This window comes from Anomaloglossus baeobatrachus, chromosome 1, assembly GCF_048569485.1.
Source record: "Anomaloglossus baeobatrachus isolate aAnoBae1 chromosome 1, aAnoBae1.hap1, whole genome shotgun sequence".
NCBI lineage: Eukaryota > Metazoa > Chordata > Amphibia > Anura > Aromobatidae > Anomaloglossus > Anomaloglossus baeobatrachus.
This window is the reverse complement of record NC_134353.1, coordinates 951,434,531-951,456,902: the sequence shown is the minus strand read 5'-3', so window position 1 is coordinate 951,456,902 and position 22,372 is coordinate 951,434,531. Positions and strand designations below refer to the sequence as shown.

The 22,372-nt window shown below is 47.4% G+C and overlaps 1 protein-coding gene across 2 annotated transcripts in view; it reads left to right on the top strand.

The window, feature by feature from the left end:
• The first annotated feature begins 350 nt into the window (after positions 1-350).
• The window catches only part of LOC142302722 (uncharacterized), a 40,430-nt gene continuing 18,408 nt past the window's right edge, over positions 351-22,372 (top strand). For both annotated transcript variants that reach the window (XM_075343847.1, XM_075343840.1), the window contains exons 1-2: positions 351-425; positions 864-966. In XM_075343847.1, the coding sequence (XP_075199962.1) occupies positions 889-966 (78 nt within the window). In that variant the 5' untranslated portion in view covers positions 351-425; positions 864-888. The remainder of the gene's footprint in view (positions 426-863; positions 967-22,372) is intronic.

Genomic DNA, 22,372 nt, shown 5'->3' with positions numbered 1-22,372 from the left:
ATGAGGGGGAGAGAGCGACAGACCCCGCACTACACATGAGAGAGAGCGACAGACCCCGCACTACACATGGGAGAGAGAGCGACAGACCCCGCACTACACATGAGGGAGAGAGAGCGACAGACCCCGCACTACACATGAGGGAGAGAGAGCGACAGACCCCGCACTACACATGAGGGAGAGAGAGCGACAGACCCCGCACTACACATGAGGGAGAGAGAGCGACAGACCCCGCACTACACATGAGGGAGAGAGCGACAGACCCCGCACTACACATGAGGGAGAGAGAGCGACAGACCCCGCACTACACATGGGAGAGAGAGCGACACATGGTTTATGATTAACTGTTTTAAAGCCTGGGAATTTTAGGACCAAGAATAAAGTATTGCAGTCGCCTGATCTTCTGCACAGAATTATTTCCTCTATGGGTATGTTCACACAGTTCATTGTTTTGTTTTTTTTTACCACAAAGATGCCGCGTTTTTGTCCCAATAAACGCACCAATTGCATCGCGGCAAAAAATGCTGTGCCTTGTTGATGCAATTTTACCGCATTGTGCCCAATGCGTTTTTTAAGTCAGATCTTTTGACTGGAAGGGCTTAAAAACGCTGGAAAAACACAAAATTTACATGTTGCATCGTAAAAAACGCAGCCAAAAAAGATGCACTGTGAATACAGCAAAATAGAAATCTCATAGACTTTGCTGGGAGAAGGAAATACATGCATTTAGGTGCATCTTTGTGACCTCAAAAACGCAGTAAAAGATGCACAGTGTGGACATAGCCTTATTCTCTTCAGTTATTTTTTGTGATTTTTCTTTTAGATGATTTTCTTTACAATAAAGGATCTTCTGTTGTTTTCTTCAGACTTTTCCTGATTGACCCATAAAAGATGACTAAGGACAAAGTCCAAATTATGGAGAAGATATTAAACCTGAGTCTGGAGATAATCTTCCATCTTACTGGAGAGGTGAGAGGTTCTGATGTCATCACAATACATCATTATGTATGGGAATAACAGAGGATATGACCGGAGAGGTGAGAGGTTCTGATGTCATCACAATACATCATTATCTATGGGAATAACAGAGGATATGACCGGAGAGGTGAGAGGTTCTGATGTCATCACATTACATCATTATCTATGGGAATAACAGAGGGTATGACCGGGGAGGTGAGAGGCTGTGACGTCACCACATTACATCATTATCTATGGGAATAACAGAGGGTATGACCGGGGAGGTGAGAGGCTCTGATGTCATCACATTACATCATTATCTATGGGAATAACAGAGGATATGACCGGGGAGGTGAGAGGTTCTGATGTCATCACAATACATCATTATCTATGGGAATAACAGAGGATATGACCGGGGAGGTGAGAGGTTCTGATGTCATCACATTACATCATTATCTATGGGAATAACAGAGGATATGACCGGGGAGGTGAGAGGCTCTGATGTCATCACATTACATCATTATCTATGGGAATAACAGAGGGTATGACCGGGGAGGTGAGAGGCTCTGATGTCATCACATTACATCATTATCTATGGGAATAACAGAGGATATGACCGGGGAGGTGAGAGGCTCTGATGTCATCACATTACATCATTATCTATGGGAATAACAGAGTATATGACCGGGGAGGTGAGAGGCTCTGATGTCATCACATTACATCATTATCTATGGGAATAACAGAGGATATGACCGGGGAGGTGAGAGGCTCTGATGTCATCACATTACATCATTATCTATGGGGATAACAGAGGATATGACCGGGGAGGTGAGAGGCTCTGATGTCATCACATTACATCATTATCTATGGGAATAACAGAGGATATGACCGGGGAGGTGAGAGGCTCTGATGTCATCACATTACATCATTATCTATGGGGATAACAGAGGATATGACCGGGGAGGTGAGAGGCTCTGATGTCATCACATTACATCATTATCTATGGGAATAACAGAGTATATGACCGGGGAGGTGAGAGGCTCTGATGTCATCACATTACATCATTATCTATGGGAATAACAGAGGATATGACCGGGGAGGTGAGAGGCTCTGATGTCATCACATTACATCATTATCTATGGGGATAACAGAGGATATGACCGGGGAGGTGAGAGGTTCTGATGTCATCACATTACATCATTATCTATGGGAATAACAGAGGATATGACCGGGGAGGTGAGAGGCTCTGATGTCATCACATTACATCATTATCTATGGGGATAACAGAGGATATGACCGGGGAGGTGAGAGGCTCTGATGTCATCACATTACATTTTTATCTATAGGAATAATAGAGGATATTACCGGTAAGCTATTAAGCTATTATCTATGGCCGGTAAGCTTAACATCTGTTGTGGGTGAAATGTTTGAAGGATTTTACTATTATGGACTGTCAGGCTAACAATCAAAATAATTTCAGGATAGTCAAAAGGTACATATATAGTGAAAAAAAACAATCCCTTTAAAATTTTAATTTTATTAAATATGTCTTAAAAATTCCCAAGTGATTCACCTATCTAGAATTTATCAAGGGTAGTATAAATATACACCAGGGTAGCCACCCCTATACAAAATGCAATCAGAGGCAGAAAAATGGGGTATGGGATCCCAAATGGGATTAAACTGGCCCTATCAGGACCTAGCACCTCACACCTTCCTACCGACGGAGGTAAATCACCTTAACTTAGCCGGGCGCCCCCGTTCCTCGGTGGCTATCCCTCACTTACCCTAATATATTCCCTACCATATGAGGAGAAATGCCTGAGCAAGTTACCTCTAATTATTGGTTGGACTTTTTTTTACTCCACTATGCACTTTAAAGAGAGGGCAATTATAGCTTCACCTGTTTAATATGCTCAAGATCAGCTGATCAATTATTCATGTACGGGGGAAATAGATACCATTACACCCTGGTTAATATACTCAAATTCAGCTGGTCATTAATTCATATACAGGGATAATAGATACCATATCAACCTGTCCAATTAATATGCTCAAATTCAGCTGGTCATTGATTCTTATATAGGGAAAATCGATACCATAACAACCTGTCCAGTTCATATACTCAAAATCAACTGATCATTAATTCATATATTGAGATAACAAAACGCCATAGTACCCTGTTATTAATTCAAAAACAGACATAACAGTTGAAATGTTCCAATTCCACTGGTCATCTGTTAATATACAGGGACAACGGGTACCATAGCACCCCACTATCTAGATCAGGTTGATATGCCCCAATTCAACCAGAATAAATTCAAATGCAGGGGGAAAAAAAAAAATCCAAATACCAAGTTATCCTAATGAATTAAGAAAACACAATTAACTTGCTTTCAGCAATTCCTAACCTCTGGAACAATGCCAGTATGTATACTCATTATAAATGAATAGATATCATTTTAAAGCTGATAAATTAACTTCCCTTTATCAAGTGCATCCGCACTGCCTCAGGGGCAGTGCGGATGCACTTGATAAAGGGAAGTTAATTTATCAGCTTTAAAATGATATCTATTCATTTATAATGAGTATACATACTGGCATTGTTCCAGAGGTTAGGAATTGCTTAAAGCAAGTTAATTGTGTTTTCTTTGTCGCTCCATTGGGAGACCCAGACAATTGGGGTGTATAGCTTCTGCCTCCGGAGGCCACACAAAGTATTACACTTAAAGGTGTAAAGCCCCTCCCCTTCTGCCTATACACCCCCCGTACTGGCTCCTCAGTTTTTATGCTTTGTGCGAAGGAGGCTGACATCCACGCATAGCTCCACATCTTAGTCAGCAGCAGCTGCTGACTATGTCGGATGGAAGAAAAGAGGGCCCATAACAGGGCCCCCAGCATGCTCCCTTCTCACCCCACTCTGGTCGGCGGTGTTGTTAAGGTTGAGGTACCCATTGCGGGTACATAGGCAGGAGCCACATGCTGTTTTCCTTCCCCATCCCTTAAGGGCTCTGGGTGAAGTGGGATCCTAATCGGTCTCCAGGCACGGGGACCGTGCTCCCTCCGCAGCCCCTGGGGAATCTGCTGGACAGGAGCCGGGTATCGTCAGGGACAAGGCCCTGCTACTGTGAGGTACTCTGTGTCCCCTTGGGGGACCGCGCATGGAGCGCTTGTGCCATACACACTGCAGCACTGCTGGGTGTGTTAGTGCGCCGGGGACTACCGCGCCGACCGCGCTTATCTGCCGGCCGCGCTTATAACTTTAGTCCCCGGCTTTTGCGGCCTAGTATCGCATATTCCCGCCCCCAGGCCTGCCAGTCAGGGGAAGGGCGGGACGCTGCACAGGACGTCAGCGCTGAGGGCTGGAGCATACTTTGTATCCTCCTCCCCCCTCACTCAGCACAGTGGGGCACCAGATTCCCGCACTTTCTACGGCACGCCCACGGCCCCCTCCTCCCCACAGAACGCCGGCAGCCATTCCTGTCAGCTCTTCTGACGCTGGAGAGGAGAGACTACACGGCTCTGGGAGGCCTAGGCAGGGATCTGGTGGTCACACAACCGCTTTGAGCGGTCGGTAAGCAGCACCTGAGGTGCTGGCCCCACTGAGTGCCGAAGTGTACATATATATATATGCTTATATGCTATACATTTACACTGTACGGTCGCACTGTTGATTTTTGGCTATATACCCTCCTGGATTGTACTCAGAGGAGACAACAGCATGTCGTCCGCAAAAAGCAAGGGTGCCAAAGCACAGGCTTACTTTGCAACCTGTACCTCATGTGCGGCTATACTACCGGCAGGTTCCACCGACCCTCATTGTGTGCAATGCTCGGCCCCTGTGGCACTTACTCAGCCGGAGCCTCTGCTACTGGTGGCCCAAATGGATCCACCTGCTACCACTGTCCAGGTGACAGGGACGGAGTTTGCAGTATTTGCTGACAAACTGTCTGAGAGTATGGATAAATGGTCTGCTAAGATACTAGAAGCCTTAAAGTCCAGACCGGTGACTCAGGCCCCGGGCACTGTTGAATCATTGACCCCAGGCCCCCCTCAGTTGGAGCAGCAAAGTGCTCCTGGGGTGACCCATAGCTCCCAGGGTGAGGTCTCTGACACGGACCGCAGTCCCAGACCGCCTAAGCGGGCTCGCTGGGAAATTCCCTCGACTTCATCACACTGTTCAGGGTCTCAGCAGGAGGACTCTCTGGATCATGAAGCGGAGGTAGCAGATCAGGATTCTGATCCTGAGGCCGCTCTCAACCTAGATACACCTGAAGGTGACGCCACAGTGAATGACCTTATAGCGACCATCAATCAGGTGTTGGATATTTCTCCCCCAGCTCCTCCAATTGAGGAGTCAGCTTCTCAACAGGAGAAATTCCGTTTCAGGTTTCCCAAGCGTACAATGAGTACGTTTCTGGATCACTCTGACTTCAGAGAGGCAGTCCAGAAACACCGAGCTTGTCCAGATAAGCGTTTTTCCAAGCGCCTTAAGGATACACGTTATCCCTTCCCCCCTGACGTTGTCAAGGGCTGGGCTCAGTGTCCCAAGGTGGATCCTCCAGTCTCCAGACTGGCGGCTAGATCCATAGTTGCAGTGGAAGATGGGGCTTCACTCATAGATGCCACTGACAGACAGATGGAGCTCTGGTTGAAATCCATCTATGAAGCTATCGGCGCGTCTTTTGCTCCAGCATTCGCAGCCGTATGGGCACTCCAAGCTATCTCTCAGCTTGTCATGCGCAGATTAATGCAGTCACACGTACGTCTGCTCCGCAAGTGGTGTCCTTAACCTCTCAGGCGTCGGCGTTTGCGTCCTACGCCATTAATGCTGTCCTGGACTCTGCGAGCCGTACGGCGGTAGCATCCGCCAATTCGGTGGCAGTCCGCAGGGCCATGTGGCTACGTGAATGGAAGGCAGACTCTGCTTCCAAAAAGTTCTTAACCGGTTTGCCATTTTCTGGCGACCGCCTGTTTGGTGAGCGATTGGATGAAATCATTAAACAATCCAAGGGAAAGGACTCATCCTTACCCCAGTCCAAACCAAACAGACCTCAACAACGGAAGGTACAATCGAGGTTTCGGTCCTTTCGGTCCGCGGGCAGGTCTCAATTCTCCTCGTCCAAAAGGCCTCAGAAGGATCAGAGGAACTCCGATTCATGGCGGTCTAAGTCACGTCCTAAAAAGACCGCCGGAGGAACCGCTCCCAAAGCGGCCTCCTCATGACTTTCGGCCTCCTCACACCGCATCCTCGGTCGGTGGCAGGCTTTCCCGCTTTTGCGATGCCTGGCTGCCACAGGTAAAAGACCGTTGGGTGAGAGACATTCTGTCTCATGGTTACAGGATAGAGTTCAGCTCTCGTCCTCCGACTCGATTCTTCAGAACATCTCCGCCCCCCGAGCGAGCCGATGCTCTTCTTCAGGCGGTGTGCACTCTGAAGGCAGAAGGAGTGGTGATCCCTGTTCCTTTTCAGCAACAGGGTCACGGTTTTTACTCCAACTTTTTCGTGGTGCCGAAAAAGGACGGATCCTTACGTCCTGTTCTGGACCTAAAACTGCTCAACAAACACGTAAAAACCAGGCGGTTCCGGATGGAATCGCTCCGCTCCGTCATCGCCTCAATGTCCCAAGGAGATTTCCTAGCATCAATCGACATCAAAGATGCTTATCTCCACGTACCGATTGCACCAGAGCATCAGCGCTTCCTGCGTTTCGCCATAGGGGACGAACACCTTCAGTTCGTGGCACTGCCTTTCGGCCTGGCGACAGCCCCACGGGTCTTCACCAAGGTCATGGCAACAGTAGTAGCAGTTCTGCACTCTCAGGGACACTCGGTGATCCCTTACTTAGACGATCTGCTTGTCAAGGCACCCTCTCAAGTGGCATGCCAACACAGCCTGAACATTGCTCTGGAGACTCTCCAGAGTTTCGGGTGGATCATCAATTTTCCAAAGTCAAATCTGACACCGGCCCAATCACTGACATATCTTGGCATGGAGTTTCATACTCTCTCAGCGATAGTGAAGCTTCCGCTGGACAAACAGCGTTCACTACAGACAGGGGTGCAATCTCTCCTTCAAGGTCAGTCACACCCCCTGAGGCGCCTCATGCACTTCCTAGGGAAGATGGTAGCAGCAATGGAGGCAGTTCCTTTTGCGCAGTTTCATCTGCGTCCACTCCAATGGGACATTCTCCGCAAATGGGACAGGAATTCGACGTCCCTCGACAGGAACGTCTCCCTTTCTCAGGCAGCCAAAACTTCCCTTCGGTGGTGGCTTCTTCCCACTTCATTGTCGAAGGGGAAATCCTTCCTACCCCCATCCTGGGCGGTGGTCACGACGGACGCGAGTCTGTCAGGGTGGGGAGCGGTCTTTCTCCACCACAGGGCTCAGGGTACTTGGACTCAGCCAGAGTCCTCCCTTCAGATCAATGTTCTGGAGATAAGGGCAGTGTATCTTGCCCTAAAGGCGTTCCAGCCGTGGCTGGAAGGCAAGCAGATCCGAATTCAGTCGGACAACTCCACAGCGGTGGCATACATCAACCACCAAGGCGGAACACGCAGTCGGCAAGCCTTCCAGGAAGTCCGGCAGATTCTGCTATGGGTGGAAGCCACAGCCTCCACCATATCCGCAGTTCACATCCCGGGCGTAGAAAACTGGGAAGCAGACTTTCTCAGTCGCCAGGGCATGGACGCAGGGGAATGGTCCCTTCACCCGGACGTGTTTCAGGAGATCTGTTGCCGCTGGGGGATGCCGGACGTCGACCTAATGGCGTCCCGGCACAACAACAAGGTCCCGACATTCATGGCACGGTCTCAAGATCACAGAGCTCTGGCGGCAGACGCCTTAGTTCAGGATTGGTCGCAGTTTCAACTCCCTTATGTGTTTCCTCCTCTGGCACTGTTGCCCAGAGTGTTACGCAAGATCAGGTCCGACTGCCGCCGCGCCATCCTCGTCGCTCCAGACTGGCCGAGGAGGTCGTGGTACCCGGATCTGTGGCATCTCACGGTGGGCCAACCGTGGGCACTACCAGACGACCAGACTTGCTGTCTCAAGGGCCGTTTTTCCATCTGAATTCTGCGGCCCTCAACCTGACTGTGTGGCCATTGAGTCCTGGATCCTAGCGTCTTCAGGGTTATCTCAAGAGGTCATTGCCACTATGAGACAGGCTAGGAAACCAACGTCCGCCAAGATCTACCACAGGACGTGGAGGATATTCTTATCTTGGTGCTCTGATCAGGGTTTTTCTCCCTGGCCATTTGCCTTGCCCACTTTTCTTTCCTTCCTTCAATCCGGATTGGAAAAAGGTTTGTCGCTCGGCTCCCTTAAGGGACAAGTCTCAGCGCTCTCTGTGTTTTTTCAGAAGCGCCTAGCCAGACTTCCACAGGTACGCACGTTCCTGCAGGGGGTTTGTCACATAGTCCCTCCTTACAAGCGGCCGTTAGAACCCTGGGTTCTAAACAGGGTGCTGATGGCTCTTCAGAAACCACCTTTCGAGCCTATGAAGGATATTTCTCTCTCACGCCTTTCGCAGAAAGTGGTCTTCCTAGTAGCAGTCACATCACTTCGGAGAGTGTCTGAGCTAGCAGCGCTGTCATGCAAAGCACCTTTCCTGGTGTTTCACCAGGACAAGGTGGTTCTGCGTCCGGTTCCGGAATTTCTCCCTAAGGTGGTATCCCCCTTTCATCTCAATCAGGATATCTCCTTACCCTCTTTTTGTCCTCATCCAGTTTACCAATGTGAAAGGGATTTGCACTTGTTAGATCTGGTGAGAGCACTCAGACTCTACATTTCTCGTACGGCGCCCCTGCGCCGCTCGGATGCACTCTTTGTCCTTGTCGCTGGCCAGCGTAAAGGGTCACAGGCTTCCAAATCAACCCTGGCTCGGTGGATCAAGGAACCAATTCTCGAAGCTTACCGATCTTCTGGGCTTCCGGTTCCCTCAGGGCTGAAGGCCCATTCTACCAGAGCCGTGGGTGCGTCCTGGGCATTGCGGCACCAGGCTACGGCTCAGCAGGTGTGTCAGGCAGCTACCTGGTCGAGCCTGCACACTTTCACGCAACACTATCAGGTGCATACCTATGCTTCGGCAGATGCCAGCCTAGGTAGGCGAGTCCTTCAGGCGGCGGTTGCCCACCTGTAGGAAGGGGCCGTTTTACGGCTCTATTACGAGGTTTTACTTTACCCACCCAGGGACTGCTTTTGGACGTCCCAATTGTCTGGGTCTCCCAATGGAGCGACAAAGAAGAAGGGAATTTTGTTTACTTACCGTAAATTCCTTTTCTTCTAGCTCCAATTGGGAGACCCAGCACCCGCCCCTGTTCCCTTCGGGCTGTTGTTCTTTGTGTACACATGTTGTTCATGTTGAATGGTTTCAGTTCTCCGAAATTCCTTCGGATTGAATTTACTTTAAACCAATTTATAACTTTTCCTCCTTCCTGCTTTTGCACCAAAACTGAGGAGCCCGTGATGCACGGGGGGTGTATAGGCAGAAGGGGAGGGGCTTTACACTTTTAAGTGTAATACTTTGTGTGGCCTCCGGAGGCAGAAGCTATACACCCCAATTGTCTGGGTCTCCCAATTGGAGCTAGAAGAAAAGGAATTTACGGTAAGTAAACAAAATTCCCTTCTTCTTAATTCATTAGGATAACTTGGTATTTGGATTTTTTTTTTTCCCCCTGCATTTGAATTTATTCTGGTTGAATTGGGGCATATCAACCTGATCTAGATAGTGGGGTGCTATGGTACCCGTTGTCCCTGTATATTAACAGATGACCAGTGGAATTGGAACATTTCAACTGTTATGTCTGTTTTTGAATTAATAACAGGGTACTATGGCGTTTTGTTATCTCAATATATGAATTAATGATCAGTTGATTTTGAGTATATGAACTGGACAGGTTGTTATGGTATCGATTTTCCCTATATAAGAATCAATGACCAGCTGAATTTGAGCATATTAATTGGACAGGTTGATATGGTATCTATTATCCCTGTATATGAATTAATGACCAGCTGAATTTGAGTATATTAACCAGGGTGTAATGGTATCTATTTTCCCTGTATATGATTAATTGATCAGCTGATTTTGAGCATATTAAACAGGTGGAGCTATAATTGCCTGTATATGAATTAATGACCAGCTGAATTTGAGCATACAGTTAGGTCCAGAAATATTTGGACAGTGACACAAGTTTTGTTATTTTAGCTGTTTACAAAAACATGTTCAGAAATACAATTATATATATAATATGGGCTGAAAGTGCACACTCCCAGCTGCAATATGAGAGTTTTCACATCCAAATCGGAGAAAGGGTTTAGGAATCATAGCTCTGTAATGCATAGACTCCTCTTTTTCAAGGGACCAAAAGTAATTGGACAAGGGACTCTAAGGGCTGCAATTAACTCTGAAGGCGTCTCCCTCGTTAACCTGTAATCAATGAAGTAGTTAAAAGGTCTGGGGTTGATTACAGGTGTGTGGTTTTGCATTTGAAAGCTGTTGCTGTGACCAGACAACATGCGGTCTAAGGAACTCTCAATTGAGGTGAAGCAGAATATCCTGAGGCTGAAAAAAAAGAAAAAATCCATCAGAGAGATAGCAGACATGCTTGGAGTAGCAAAATCAACAGTCGGGTACATTCTGAGAAAAAAGGAATTGACTAGTGAGCTTGGGAACTCAAAAAGGCCTGGGCGTCCACGGATGACAACAGTGGTGGATGATCGCCGCATACTTTCTTTGGTGAAGAAGAACCCATTCACAACATCAACTGAAGTCCAGAACACTCTCAGTGAAGTAGGTGTATCTGTCTCTAAGTCAACAGTAAAGAGAAGACTCCATGAAAGTAAATACAAAGGGTTCACATCTAGATGCAAACCATTCATCAATTCCAAAAATAGACAGGCCAGAGTTAAATTTGCTGAAAAACACCTCATGAAGCCAGCTCAGTTCTGGAAAAGTATTCTATGGACAGATGAGACCAAGATCAACCTGTACCAGAATGATGGGAAGAAAAAAGTTTGGAGAAGAAAGGGAATGGCACATGATCCAAGGCACACCACATCCTCTGTAAAACATGGTGGAGGCAACGTGATGGCATGGGCATGCATGGCTTTCAATGGCACTGGGTCACTTGTGTTTATTGATGACATAACAGCAGACAAGAGTAGCCGGATGAATTCTGAAGTGTACTGGGATATACTTTCAGCCCAGATTCAGCCAAATGCCGCAAAGTTGATCGGACGGCGCTTCATAGTACAGATGGACAATGACCCCAAGCACACAGCCAAAGCTACCCAGGAGTTCATGAGTGCAAAAAAGTGGAACATTCTGCAATGGCCAAGTCAATCACCAGATCTTAACCCAATTGAGCATGCATTTCACTTGCTCAAATCCAGACTTAAGACGGAAAGACCCACAAACAAGCAAGACCTGAAGGCTGCGGCTGTAAAGGCCTGGCAAAGCATTAAGAAGGAGGAAACCCAGCGTTTGGTGATGTCCATGGGTTCCAGACTTAAGGCAGTGATTGCCTCCAAAGGATTCGCAACAAAATATTGAAAATAAAAATAATTTTGTTTGGGTTTGGTTTATTTGTCCAATTACTTTTGACCTCCTAAAATGTGGAGTGTTTGTAAAGAAATGTGACAATTCCTACAATTTCTATCAGATATTTTTGTTCAAACCTTCAAATTAAACGTTACAATCTGCACTTGAATTCTGTTGTAGAGGTTTCATTTCAAATCCAATGTGGTGGCATGCAGAGCCCAACTCGCGAAAATTGTGTCACTGTCCAAATATTTCTGGACCTAACTGTATTAACTGGACAGGGTGTAATGGTATCTATTTCCCCCGTACATGAATAATTGATCAGCTGATCTTGAGCATATTAAACAGGTGAAGCTATAATTGCCCTCTCTTTAAAGTGCATAGTGGAGTAAAAAAAAGTCCAACCAATAATTAGAGGTAACTTGCTCAGGCATTTCTCCTCATATGGTAGGGAATATATTAGGGTAAGTGAGGGATAGCCACCGAGGAACGGGGGCGCCCGGCTAAGTTAAGGTGATTTACCTCCGTCGGTAGGAAGGTGTGAGGTGCTAGGTCCTGATAGGGCCAGTTTAATCCCATTTGGGATCCCATACCCCATTTTTCTGCCTCTGATTGCATTTTGTATAGGGGTGGCTACCCTGGTGTATATTTATACTACCCTTGATAAATTCTAGATAGGTGAATCACTTGGGAATTTTTAAGACATATTTAATAAAATTAAAATATTATGGACTGTCTCAATATTAATAAATGTTTAACTCCATATCCGCATGGATTTATGAAGGATCGCTCCTGTCACACTAACCTGATCAGCTTCTATGAGGATGTAAGCTCTCAAATGGACCGAGGAAAATCTTTGGATGTCCTTTATCTCGACTTCTGTGAAGCATTTGACACTGTCCCACATAAAAGATTGATAAATAAAATGAAAAAGCTTGGGCTCGGGGAAAATGTGTGTAGATGGGAAGGTAGCTGGCTTAGTGATAGAAAACATAAAGTGGTTATTAATAGTGCATACTCAGATTGGTCCAGGGTTACTAGTGGGGCACCACAGGGTTCTGTATTGGGCCCCCTACTATTTAATATATTTATTAATGATCTGGTGGATGGCTTACAGAGTAAAATATCAGTATTTGAGACTTCCGGCGCTGACTGAAGAGGAGTGAAAGTGAGGAGCTCCGCAGCACCCCGACCGAAAAACACCCCTCAAACGGCAAACACCGCAAACCCCGCCCACAAGTCGGGCACTGTGACAACTGATTACCTTACCGGCCAAGTGATGGAGTGGTATGTCCTCCGGAGCGGCGTGGGAGCACATGAGAGAGAAAACAGAGCCGGCAGCAAGGGGAACTCCCAAAATGGCAGAGGGCTGTCGGCAGTCAGGCGTGCTGACAGCCCCTGCAGCAGATCGCAGGAGATAAGGAAAGCAGCAGTGAGGGATCCCACTCTGCATGGCACGGAGGTAAGCAGGGCCGGTGAAAAGGCGGGCCATGGAGGAAGCAGGGGAGATGAAGGAGACCTGGAGCTCAGCACCGCAGAAGTCTGGGGGCAGGTAGAACCACACAATAGGGAAACAGATCCAGGCATGTAGTTGAGTGCAGAGACAGAGCAGGAGGCTGCAGACTTTGACAAACAGTGCTGCAGCTTCTAACACACTCTCTATGCAGGAATGTGACAACAAAAGTGAAAGTGGAGAGAGTGAAGCACATGAAGAAACACATGGCATAAAAAACAAACGAATTTCCTGTAGTAATAAACTATAAAGACATGGCCCAGGAGGTTGCAAAATATTTAAAAGCAGAAATAGCCCCGATCATAGCCTCAGCAATTCAAGATACCCTGAAGGGGTTAACAGATGAGGTTGGGCAGCAAGGTGCCAGATTAGATGAAGCAGAATGCCGTGTGAGCAGACTGGAGGATGAGGTTGAACAAAGGAGTAGAGATGTGGATCTCTTAGAAAAGAACGTGCACATCCTGCTGGATCGGACAGAAGACCTTGAAAATAGACCCCGCAGGAACAACTTGCGGATAGTGGGTCTTGTGACGACATGGACTCTCATGGGTTAAAGTTTCTTAACATTCAGCCAGACAGGATGATAGATTGTTTATAGATGGGGGATAAGTCCCTCATTGTTTTTACAAGACTCTTGTTGACTCATTTAATTGTGTTGGCCACTGAAAGCCAAACGTATTGTTCCTCCAGACTTTTCCAGTAACCATTGTATTGTAGTTGTGTATTGCTAATGTGATTACTTTAGTAGCCATTGTCTAGTCGGTGACTTGCAGACTTCATGTAGATACCCTCAGTCTTTCTATGCAGACCATTTAAATGAACATTATCCATGCAGCTTGAAATTCATCCAATGGGAGAAGCAATCTTGTCCAACCAATCCGATGAGGACGCAGTGTATCCAAGTGGAAAGCTGTGGCTATAAAAAGGACTTCTTTAAGCCACCAGGTTGTTGATGGATGCTGATGGATCCAGTCTAAGCTCTTTGGAGCTGACTAGAGGATCAGGACATCTTATGGCTTCAATCTAGGGACTCCGGGTCCGGTTGGAGATCATATCCACAGCCTAGGGATTTCGACTCCGGCTGCCAGGATTGTAACATCATATCAGGACTACCTAAGGAGGACACACAGGTTGGAACAGTTCAGTCACCTGGTACAGACTTTGCAGACCTCACACAGCTTCCTAAATATGGCACTATTCCTTTCTCGGTGGGTGCCCGCCAAAAGCGGGGTGCTGCTGGATTGGAATAAGCGGCCCTGGAAGCTCTGAGGCATGGACATTCTAATCCCTGGTGAGCCAGCGGAAGGGTGAGACTCTGTTGCCTGTTACATTTGTGTTTTGCTGGTTATGTGTTATGTGCCGTTTAATATTTTGGGCATCCAATAAAGTCTAATTATTGTGGTTCCCTCAGCCTGTGTTGTCTGAGTAGTGTTACGCCCACGGTTAAGGAGGCCGGCGTTCAGTTGGGATGAGCCCTGAGCCACGCGGTCTTTCTAAAGGCGGCGGGTTTTAGCGGACGAGAGCACCCACTGAGCCCCGTGTCCCCACAATTGGTGGCAGCAGTGGGATACTACTCAGCCTGGTTTACCCAGGGGAGCTGCAGCGGCCTGGTGTTTTCAGACACCGTCCAGGGCTCAACAACCAGGAAGGCACATAAGCATACCCAGCAGGCCATAGGGGAGGCATTCAGGTTTCGGACGCTGCCATGTCCAACCCCACCAGCTCAGCCATGGGACAAGGACAAGAGAGGAGTTACGACCGCTGCAGTAAATGGATGCTACAGGATCTGTGCCAGAGGCGAAAGATTATCTACTGGAACGCTGAGACTCGGTCAGACTTGATCCAGAAATTAGTCCGTTGGGATGCCCAGAATGATGCAGAGGACGATGAGGATCTCGCCGATATTGACCCAGAGGATTTAGACTATGTGCCACATCATGGATCTAGTGACAATCGGGAATCAACTTTGTCCAAAATGGCCCAAGCCACAGAGTTGTTGGATGCCATGGGGCCTAGATCCTCAAGAGAAGAGAGGGCTTATGTTCTGGAATATGTTTATGGGATTCCAGCTGCAGTACTGCTAACACCAGCCGGTCGAGAAGGATGGTCCCGCTACCCAGCAGAAGCTGCGCCAAAACAAAGGACTACAAACAGGGCCTGTGACTCCCCCAATCTATGGCGCTGTTATACATGTGGGCGCCATGGACATATAGATAAAGATTGTCTCCAAAACCAAGGCCGCATGCTTGGAGCCCATCTACCAGCTCAGCCGGTCAAGAGCCAGGGACTACGAGACACTAGTTCCTCCATTACCCTGGTAAGCCCAGTTATTGTTTCCCCAGAAGACCCTGTACCAGATTCCCAATTATCCATCTCCCTGGCTGAGGGCCTCCCCACACCTGGTATTTTGGGGACCAACCAGGAAGTGATCGATGTGGGAATTGTGAACAGCTTCCCCATACCTGTCATTGTGGAGACTGACCAGAGCAAGGCTGATGTGGAGCTTATGGACACCGTCCCCACACCAGTTATTTTGGGAAAGGACCAGGGAGAGGTTGATGTGAGACTTGTGAACAGCCTCCCCACACCTGTCATTGTGGAGACTAATCAGAGCAAGGCTGATGTGGAGCTTATGGACACCATCCCCACACCAGTTACTTTGGGGTCTGACCAGGAAGAGGTCCATATGGAGTTTATGGACAGCCTCCCCACACCTGTTGTTTCGGGGACTAGCCAGGAGGAAGTTGAAGTGGGGTTCATAGATGGCCCCACCAAGCCTGTTGTTTTGGATACCACTCAAAGGAAAGTGAAAGTGGGGCTTGTGAATTACCTGCTCACACCAGTCATTTTGGAGAATGACCTAGGACACGGACCATCCAGTCAGTTTGAAGCAGCCATCACCCACCTCCAAGCCAAGCAGGACCCTGATGTGGATCTTTCTAACATCTTTTCCAGGGATGGTTTGCATTCCCGGTCTCCATCATCCACTTCTGAACCAAGAACCGTGAGTAAGCCTAACCACACTGTGACTATTGACTGGGGGAGGATTGATAGTGGGAGATTTGTGCAGGCCCAACTCATGGAACCCACCTTAGTGCTTGACAGCTTTCCACTTGGATACACTGCGTCCTCATCGGATTGGTTGGACAAGATTGCTTCTCCCATTGGATGAATTTCAAGCTGCATGGATAATGTTCATTTAAATGGTCTGCATAGAAAGACTGAGGGTATCTACATGAAGTCTGCAAGTCACCGACTAGACAATGGGTACTAAAGTACAATTAAATGAGTCAACAAGAGTCTTGTAAAAACAATGAGGGACTTATCCCCCATCTATAAACAATCTATCATCCTGTCTGGCTGAATTTTAAGAAACTTTAACCCATCGGAGTCCATGTCGTCACAGGTCTCCCAGAAACAATACAGCAAAGACAGCTGCAAAGAATCTTTGAGGATGACCTTCCGTCCGCCCTGGGTCTGGAACCTAAGAGAAGAGTGGAAAGAGCGCATAGAGTGGGGCCGCCGAGAAAAAACGCAGATAAAGCTGGGCCCCAGAAGCCGAGACAAGCTATTGCAAAATACCTAGATTTTAATGATAAAGAGGACATAAGAGCATTTCGGAAATGCAAAGAGTCCCTGATGTACCAGGATTACAAAATTGTCCTCTTCAATGACTTTTAAGTAGAGGTTACTAAGGGTCGCAGAAAGTTCAGTTTCGAGCTGCACCAAATTATATAGAAATCAGGTGCAATTTCAACTGATCTACCTGGCCACCCTGAAAATATGGTGCACGGATGACACAACAAAAAACTTCCAGGACCCTAAAGCTGCTGAGCTCTACATAGATTCCTTCTTGGAAAAGGAGGACGAGGATCGGCAGGCAAAAAGGAGGACATCGCCAGACCAGCCCAGAGGAAAAGAACAAGTTGCGGAAGATGTAAACCGTCAAAGTTCCAACAACCTATCGCCAAAGATGCAAAGACCTCCCAAGACATTCCACAAGGGCGACAACAACCAGCACCAAAGAGAGAGCAAATAGTAATCGGTGATAAAGATGCGGTGGAGAAGAAAAATGCAAGGACACGTGAGAGGGGGTTCACGTTTTTTGACTTTTTGATGTGGGGGGGAAGGGGAGATTGCTCCTCCAGCCCCTTCCTTTTTTTTTTTTCCTTCCCTCTCTCTCTCCTTTACTTTGCTTAATTACGTATCACAAGGTCGGGGGAGGGGAGTATGAGGAAGTTGGATACAAAGCCAGAAAAAAGGAAGTGCTAAGACACATTGATATTTGATGGTAATGTTAAAGTTTGTGGTATTATTGACAGTTGGGGTATGTTGTCAGTGGGGGGGGTTAAAAGGGGGAATCACGCAGCAGCACAAATATAGACAAATAGGAAACCATAGGGGACGTTTACCCACCAAAGGGAACATCAATTACATAAGTAGCGCAGAGATATTAATCACGTAATATGAAGGTCATCTCATGGAATGTTAAAGGGTTGAAAGCGCCAGGGAAACGGATGATGGTATTAAGACACCTCAAAAAATTGAGAGCAGACATAGCGCTACTACAGGAAAACGCACCTGAGGGAGGAGGACCTTTTCAGGATGAAGAAATTATGGGTGGGGGAGGTAGTGGGATCACCCTCAGAAGGGAGGAAAGCAGGGGTACTCTTGCACAAAAATTTAGCATACAAGGCGAAAGGAGTGGAGCGGGACTCAGAGGGCAGGTGGATGGCGCTCACGTTAGAGGGGGTGGAAGGCACACTAACAATCCATAATGTATACGCCCCAAACACTGAACAGAGGCCCTTCTATACTAAACTGCGGACAAGATTGCTCCAGGGAGAAGGACAAAAGATAGTTGTGGGAGGAGACTTTAATGCAGTGTCCTCTCTGGTAGAGGATAGAAAAGGAATAAAGGACGGACATATAGATCGTAGGGACAGACCAACACCCCTGTCGGAGCTGGTGGTAGATCTAGGTCTGGTAGATGTCTGGAGAAAGGAGTTCCCAAGCATTCTTTCTATTCAAATCCGCATCAAACATGGTCTAGAATTGACTACCTGTTGACGAGTAATGATTTAACAGATAGATGCAGGGGGGCCAAGATAGAGGACTTGGTAATATCCGACCACGCACCGATATCATTAGACTTAGCTGACCATTATCCTAGGAGTACTGACTTTATTTGGAGGTTCCCCTCCTTCTTGCTTAGGGATCAGCAGTTTGTAACAGTAATGCAGGGGTGGTGGAGTGACTTTGAAAACCACAATGCGTCAGAAGAGATAAAGCCACAGCTATATTGGGAGGCTGGAAAGGTGGTAATGAGAGGGCACTTGATGGCACGAGTATTTGGGCTTAAAAAACAAGTGAATGCAAAGTTTAATACCATAAGTACCCAATTACGTGCTGCGTATACAGAATTATTGACTGATGCTTCAGCAGAAAATAGAGAAAAATGGAAACAAGCAAAAAAACCTTTTGATATGTGGGCAGAAAAACGAGCTCTCATGAGGAAAACACAACTAGACAGATTTGCGGCGCTTTGGGGATAAGGCGGGTAAACTTCTAGCTAATTTAGCTAAGGGGAGGCAAACTAGGAGCACTATCCTAAAGCTAAAAAGGAAAGATTGTAGTATTGTTACTAACCCAATAGAGATAGTTAATGAATTACAAAGCTTTTACTCAAAACTTTACACCCAGGGGGAGGCCGGGTCGCGAGACGGCAATGCTTTCCTTGAGAGCATAAATCTAACAGCGGACCAACTAAGTGATTTAAATAGACTTGTCACAGAAGAAGAGGTACAAGTGGCCTTAAAATCTTTGCCGGCGGGTAAATCACCGGGGCCGGACCGGGTATACAGGGGACTTTTATAAACTCATGACCCAGCAGATAACCCCAACACTAACAAGATGGAATAATGATTTACTGCAGGGCAGTACTTTGCTAGAGGGGTCAAACCTAGTACATATCAACCTTATACCAAAAGATGGGAAAAATCCAGAAGACCCAGCATCATATAGGCCAATTTCCGTCATCAACCAAGATGTAAAAATAATTTCCAAAATTATGGCAAATAAACTAGCAGAAGTCTTGCCAACAATAGTAGCTCCGACGCAGGTGGGCTTCGTTAAAGGTAGAAGCGCAGTTACAAATATCAGGCGGACGTTGTTGGCGATTGACGCAGTGGGCAAGGATGCGGAGGAGAGAGGGAAGCCGGCGCTAGTGACCCTCGATGTGGAGAAGGCGTTCGACAATGTGCAGTGGAACTGGTTGGAACAAGTACTGGACAAGGTGGGATTGGAAAGTCAGTTCAGAGCTTATATAAGAGCGATTTACACCACCCCACTGGCAAGAGTGCAAATACCGGGACACTTGAGCGCTTTCTCGTTGCAAAAGGGAACGTGTCAAGGTTGCCCATTATCTCCTTTACTCTTTGACCTGGCGTTGGAACCGCTGGCACGGTTACTAGAACAACAAGGACCATTTAAAGGAATTAAGATAGGGAGCAAAACTCTAAAAGCTGCATACTTTGCGGATGACATTATACTCTATATGGCCGAAGTGGAGAGCGACCTGCCGAGGGTACTTGACTTTTTGAGGAGTTTGGAACTTTTTCTGGGTTTGTGTTAAATAAAGCAAAGTGTGAGATACTTTATCTCAGGGAAAAAGATGAACAGAAAAACAGAGGTGAAAAAGTGTGTGGGATCCCCCTAGCCAAAAAAAGCATAAAATACTTGGATATAAAAGTGGGGCGGAAAATAGACTGGGTTTATAATCTAAATTTCCCCCCGGTAATTACTAAAATAGTTACAGAGCTGGAGAGATGGCAGAACCTAACTCTAAAGCTGGGTTCACACTAAGCGACAGCGACAACGACGTCGCTGTTACGTCACCATTTTCTGTGACGTAACAGCGACCTTGTAAGTCGCTGTTATGATCGCTGCTTAGCCGTCAAACACAGCGACGCAGCAGCGATCATAACGTCGCTGTGCTACATGTGCAGAGAGCAGGGAGCCGCGCTTAGCGCTGGCTCCTTGCTCTCCTAGGTACAGTACACATTGGGTTAATTAACCCGATGTGTACTGCAGCTACATGTCACAGTGCAGAGAGCAGGGAGCCGCGCACACTGCTTAGCGCTGGCTCCTTGCTCTCCTTGCTACAGTATACATCGGGTTAATTACCCGATGTGTACTGCAGCCACATGTGCACAGAGCAGGAGCCGGCGCTGGCAGCAAGGGCGGAGGCTGGTAACGAAGGTAAATATCGGGTAACCAGGGAAAGGTCTTCCCTTGGTTACCCGATGTTTACGCTGGTTACAGCTTACCGCAGCTGCCAGACGCCGGCTCCTGCTCCCTGCTCGCTTCATTTCGTCGCTCTCTCGCTGTCACACACAGCGATGTGTGTGTCACAGCGGGAGAATGACGACCAAAAAATGAAGCTGGACATTCAGCAACGACCGGCGACCTCACAGCAGGGGCCGGGTCGTTGCCGGATGTCACACACAGCGACAGCGACGGGACGTCGCTGCAACGTCACAGAAAATGGTGACGTAGCAGCAATGTCGTTGTCGCTGTGTGTGACACCAGCTTTAGTCTCCTGGGGAGGATACACCTATTGAAGATGATGAGTATCTCAAAACTACTATATCCCTTACAAACCATCCCAATGTTGCTAAAGCATAACAACATACGGAAAATAGAAGCAGCAATTAGAAAATTCATATGGAAAGGTCGTCGCCCCCGAATAAAACTGCAAACCCTTATGATGGCCAGGGAGGAGGGAGGCACAAATGTCCCAAATATACGGGGGTACAATCTAGTTTGTATGGCTAGACACATAGTAGACTGGTTGAAAGATACTGCCTGGCATTCGGATGTGGAATTGGAAAAAGCGTATGCTCACCCGTGGAACATAGTAGCACTCTTACATACGCCACAAGGGACTGCTTCCCACTAAAATTAAGCAAACTGTGATCTTCCGAGATACAATAGCAGGGTGGAAAGAAATAAGGAAGAAACTAAAACTATCATGGCGAATCTCCAAGCATTTGCCATTATGGGCGAATCCAACCTTCATGACTCTGGGGGGAAAACAGCTTGCTTCAGCAGTGGAGGGAAAAGGGATACAAAAGGTGGCGCATTTGCTTCATAAGGAAGAAAACAGATGGATGAAGCAGGAGGAGATAGTAGATAAATATGGGTTGAGGAGACACCAAGCGCTACAATACGGGCAAATAAAGGGTTCGGTAATGTCCCTACTGACACGGGTTGAGGAAGAAACACATAATAATGCCATGGACGACTTTATTCTTACCATGGGAGAAAAACCCTCCATAACTATATTATATAAACGGTTCAGAGGGATCTTTATCCAGAAAGAGCCAGATCAAATTTTTAAAGGCTGGGTACGGCAATTGGGTGAACCAGGTGTAGAGGTAGGACAGCAAATTTTAGATGGATGGAGAGTTCTGAGGAAAAGCGTACTGAGCGAGGTGTGGAGGGATACGCAATTCCGAATTATGCACAGGGCAATCATCATAGTATTCAACATTCCGATATCAGCTGCTATGAGAGAACGCAAAATTAATTGCCCAAAGTGTAGGCTCGGGGAAGCAGATCTCTTCCATGGTTTTTGGGACTATCCAAAAGTAAGGGTTCTATGGGAAAACACAAAGTGTATGGCGGAAAGGTTATGGAAGAAAAACATACCTCTGAGTCCTCTGAGATACCTGTTCCACTGTGAGTCGAGTAAAGTTGAGGAACCTATAGAGGGGGTGGGATCTAGTCCGATTCTGTTCCACTCTATATGCCTAATAGTTAACCCCTTCACGACCGCGGGCAGTAAAATTACGTCCTATTTTAACGTGATTTAACGACCAGGGACGTAATTTTACGGCCTAAAGTTCATTTGATTGCCGTGGCCATAGCAACGGCTTTCAAATGATGTCCCCTGCTGTTTCTTACAGCAGGGGACCTTTGCTTCACCCCAGGGGGGGTGGCATCGCCACCCCCCCATCGACGATCGATGTGATTGGCTGTTCAAATCTGAACCGCCAACCACATCTTTCGCACTGATTTCGGTAAAAATAATGCCGGAAATAGTGCGATACTGTGAGATCCGGCTATGATGTGCTGTAGCAGTTACAGCAGATCATAGGTGGATCTCAAACATGCCGCCCCCAGCCCCTGCAGCACTGATTGGAGCGATCGTGCTATGACGCGCAATCGCTCCAATCAGTGTGCAGTGGGGCGGTCTGATCTGCCGGTGGCCGCCCTCCCCAGGCCTGTGCTGGTCTGGGGACCCTCCCCCAACATGTCTGCAGCGTGCAGCACTGGCTGGTACTAGTGGTACCACGCCACC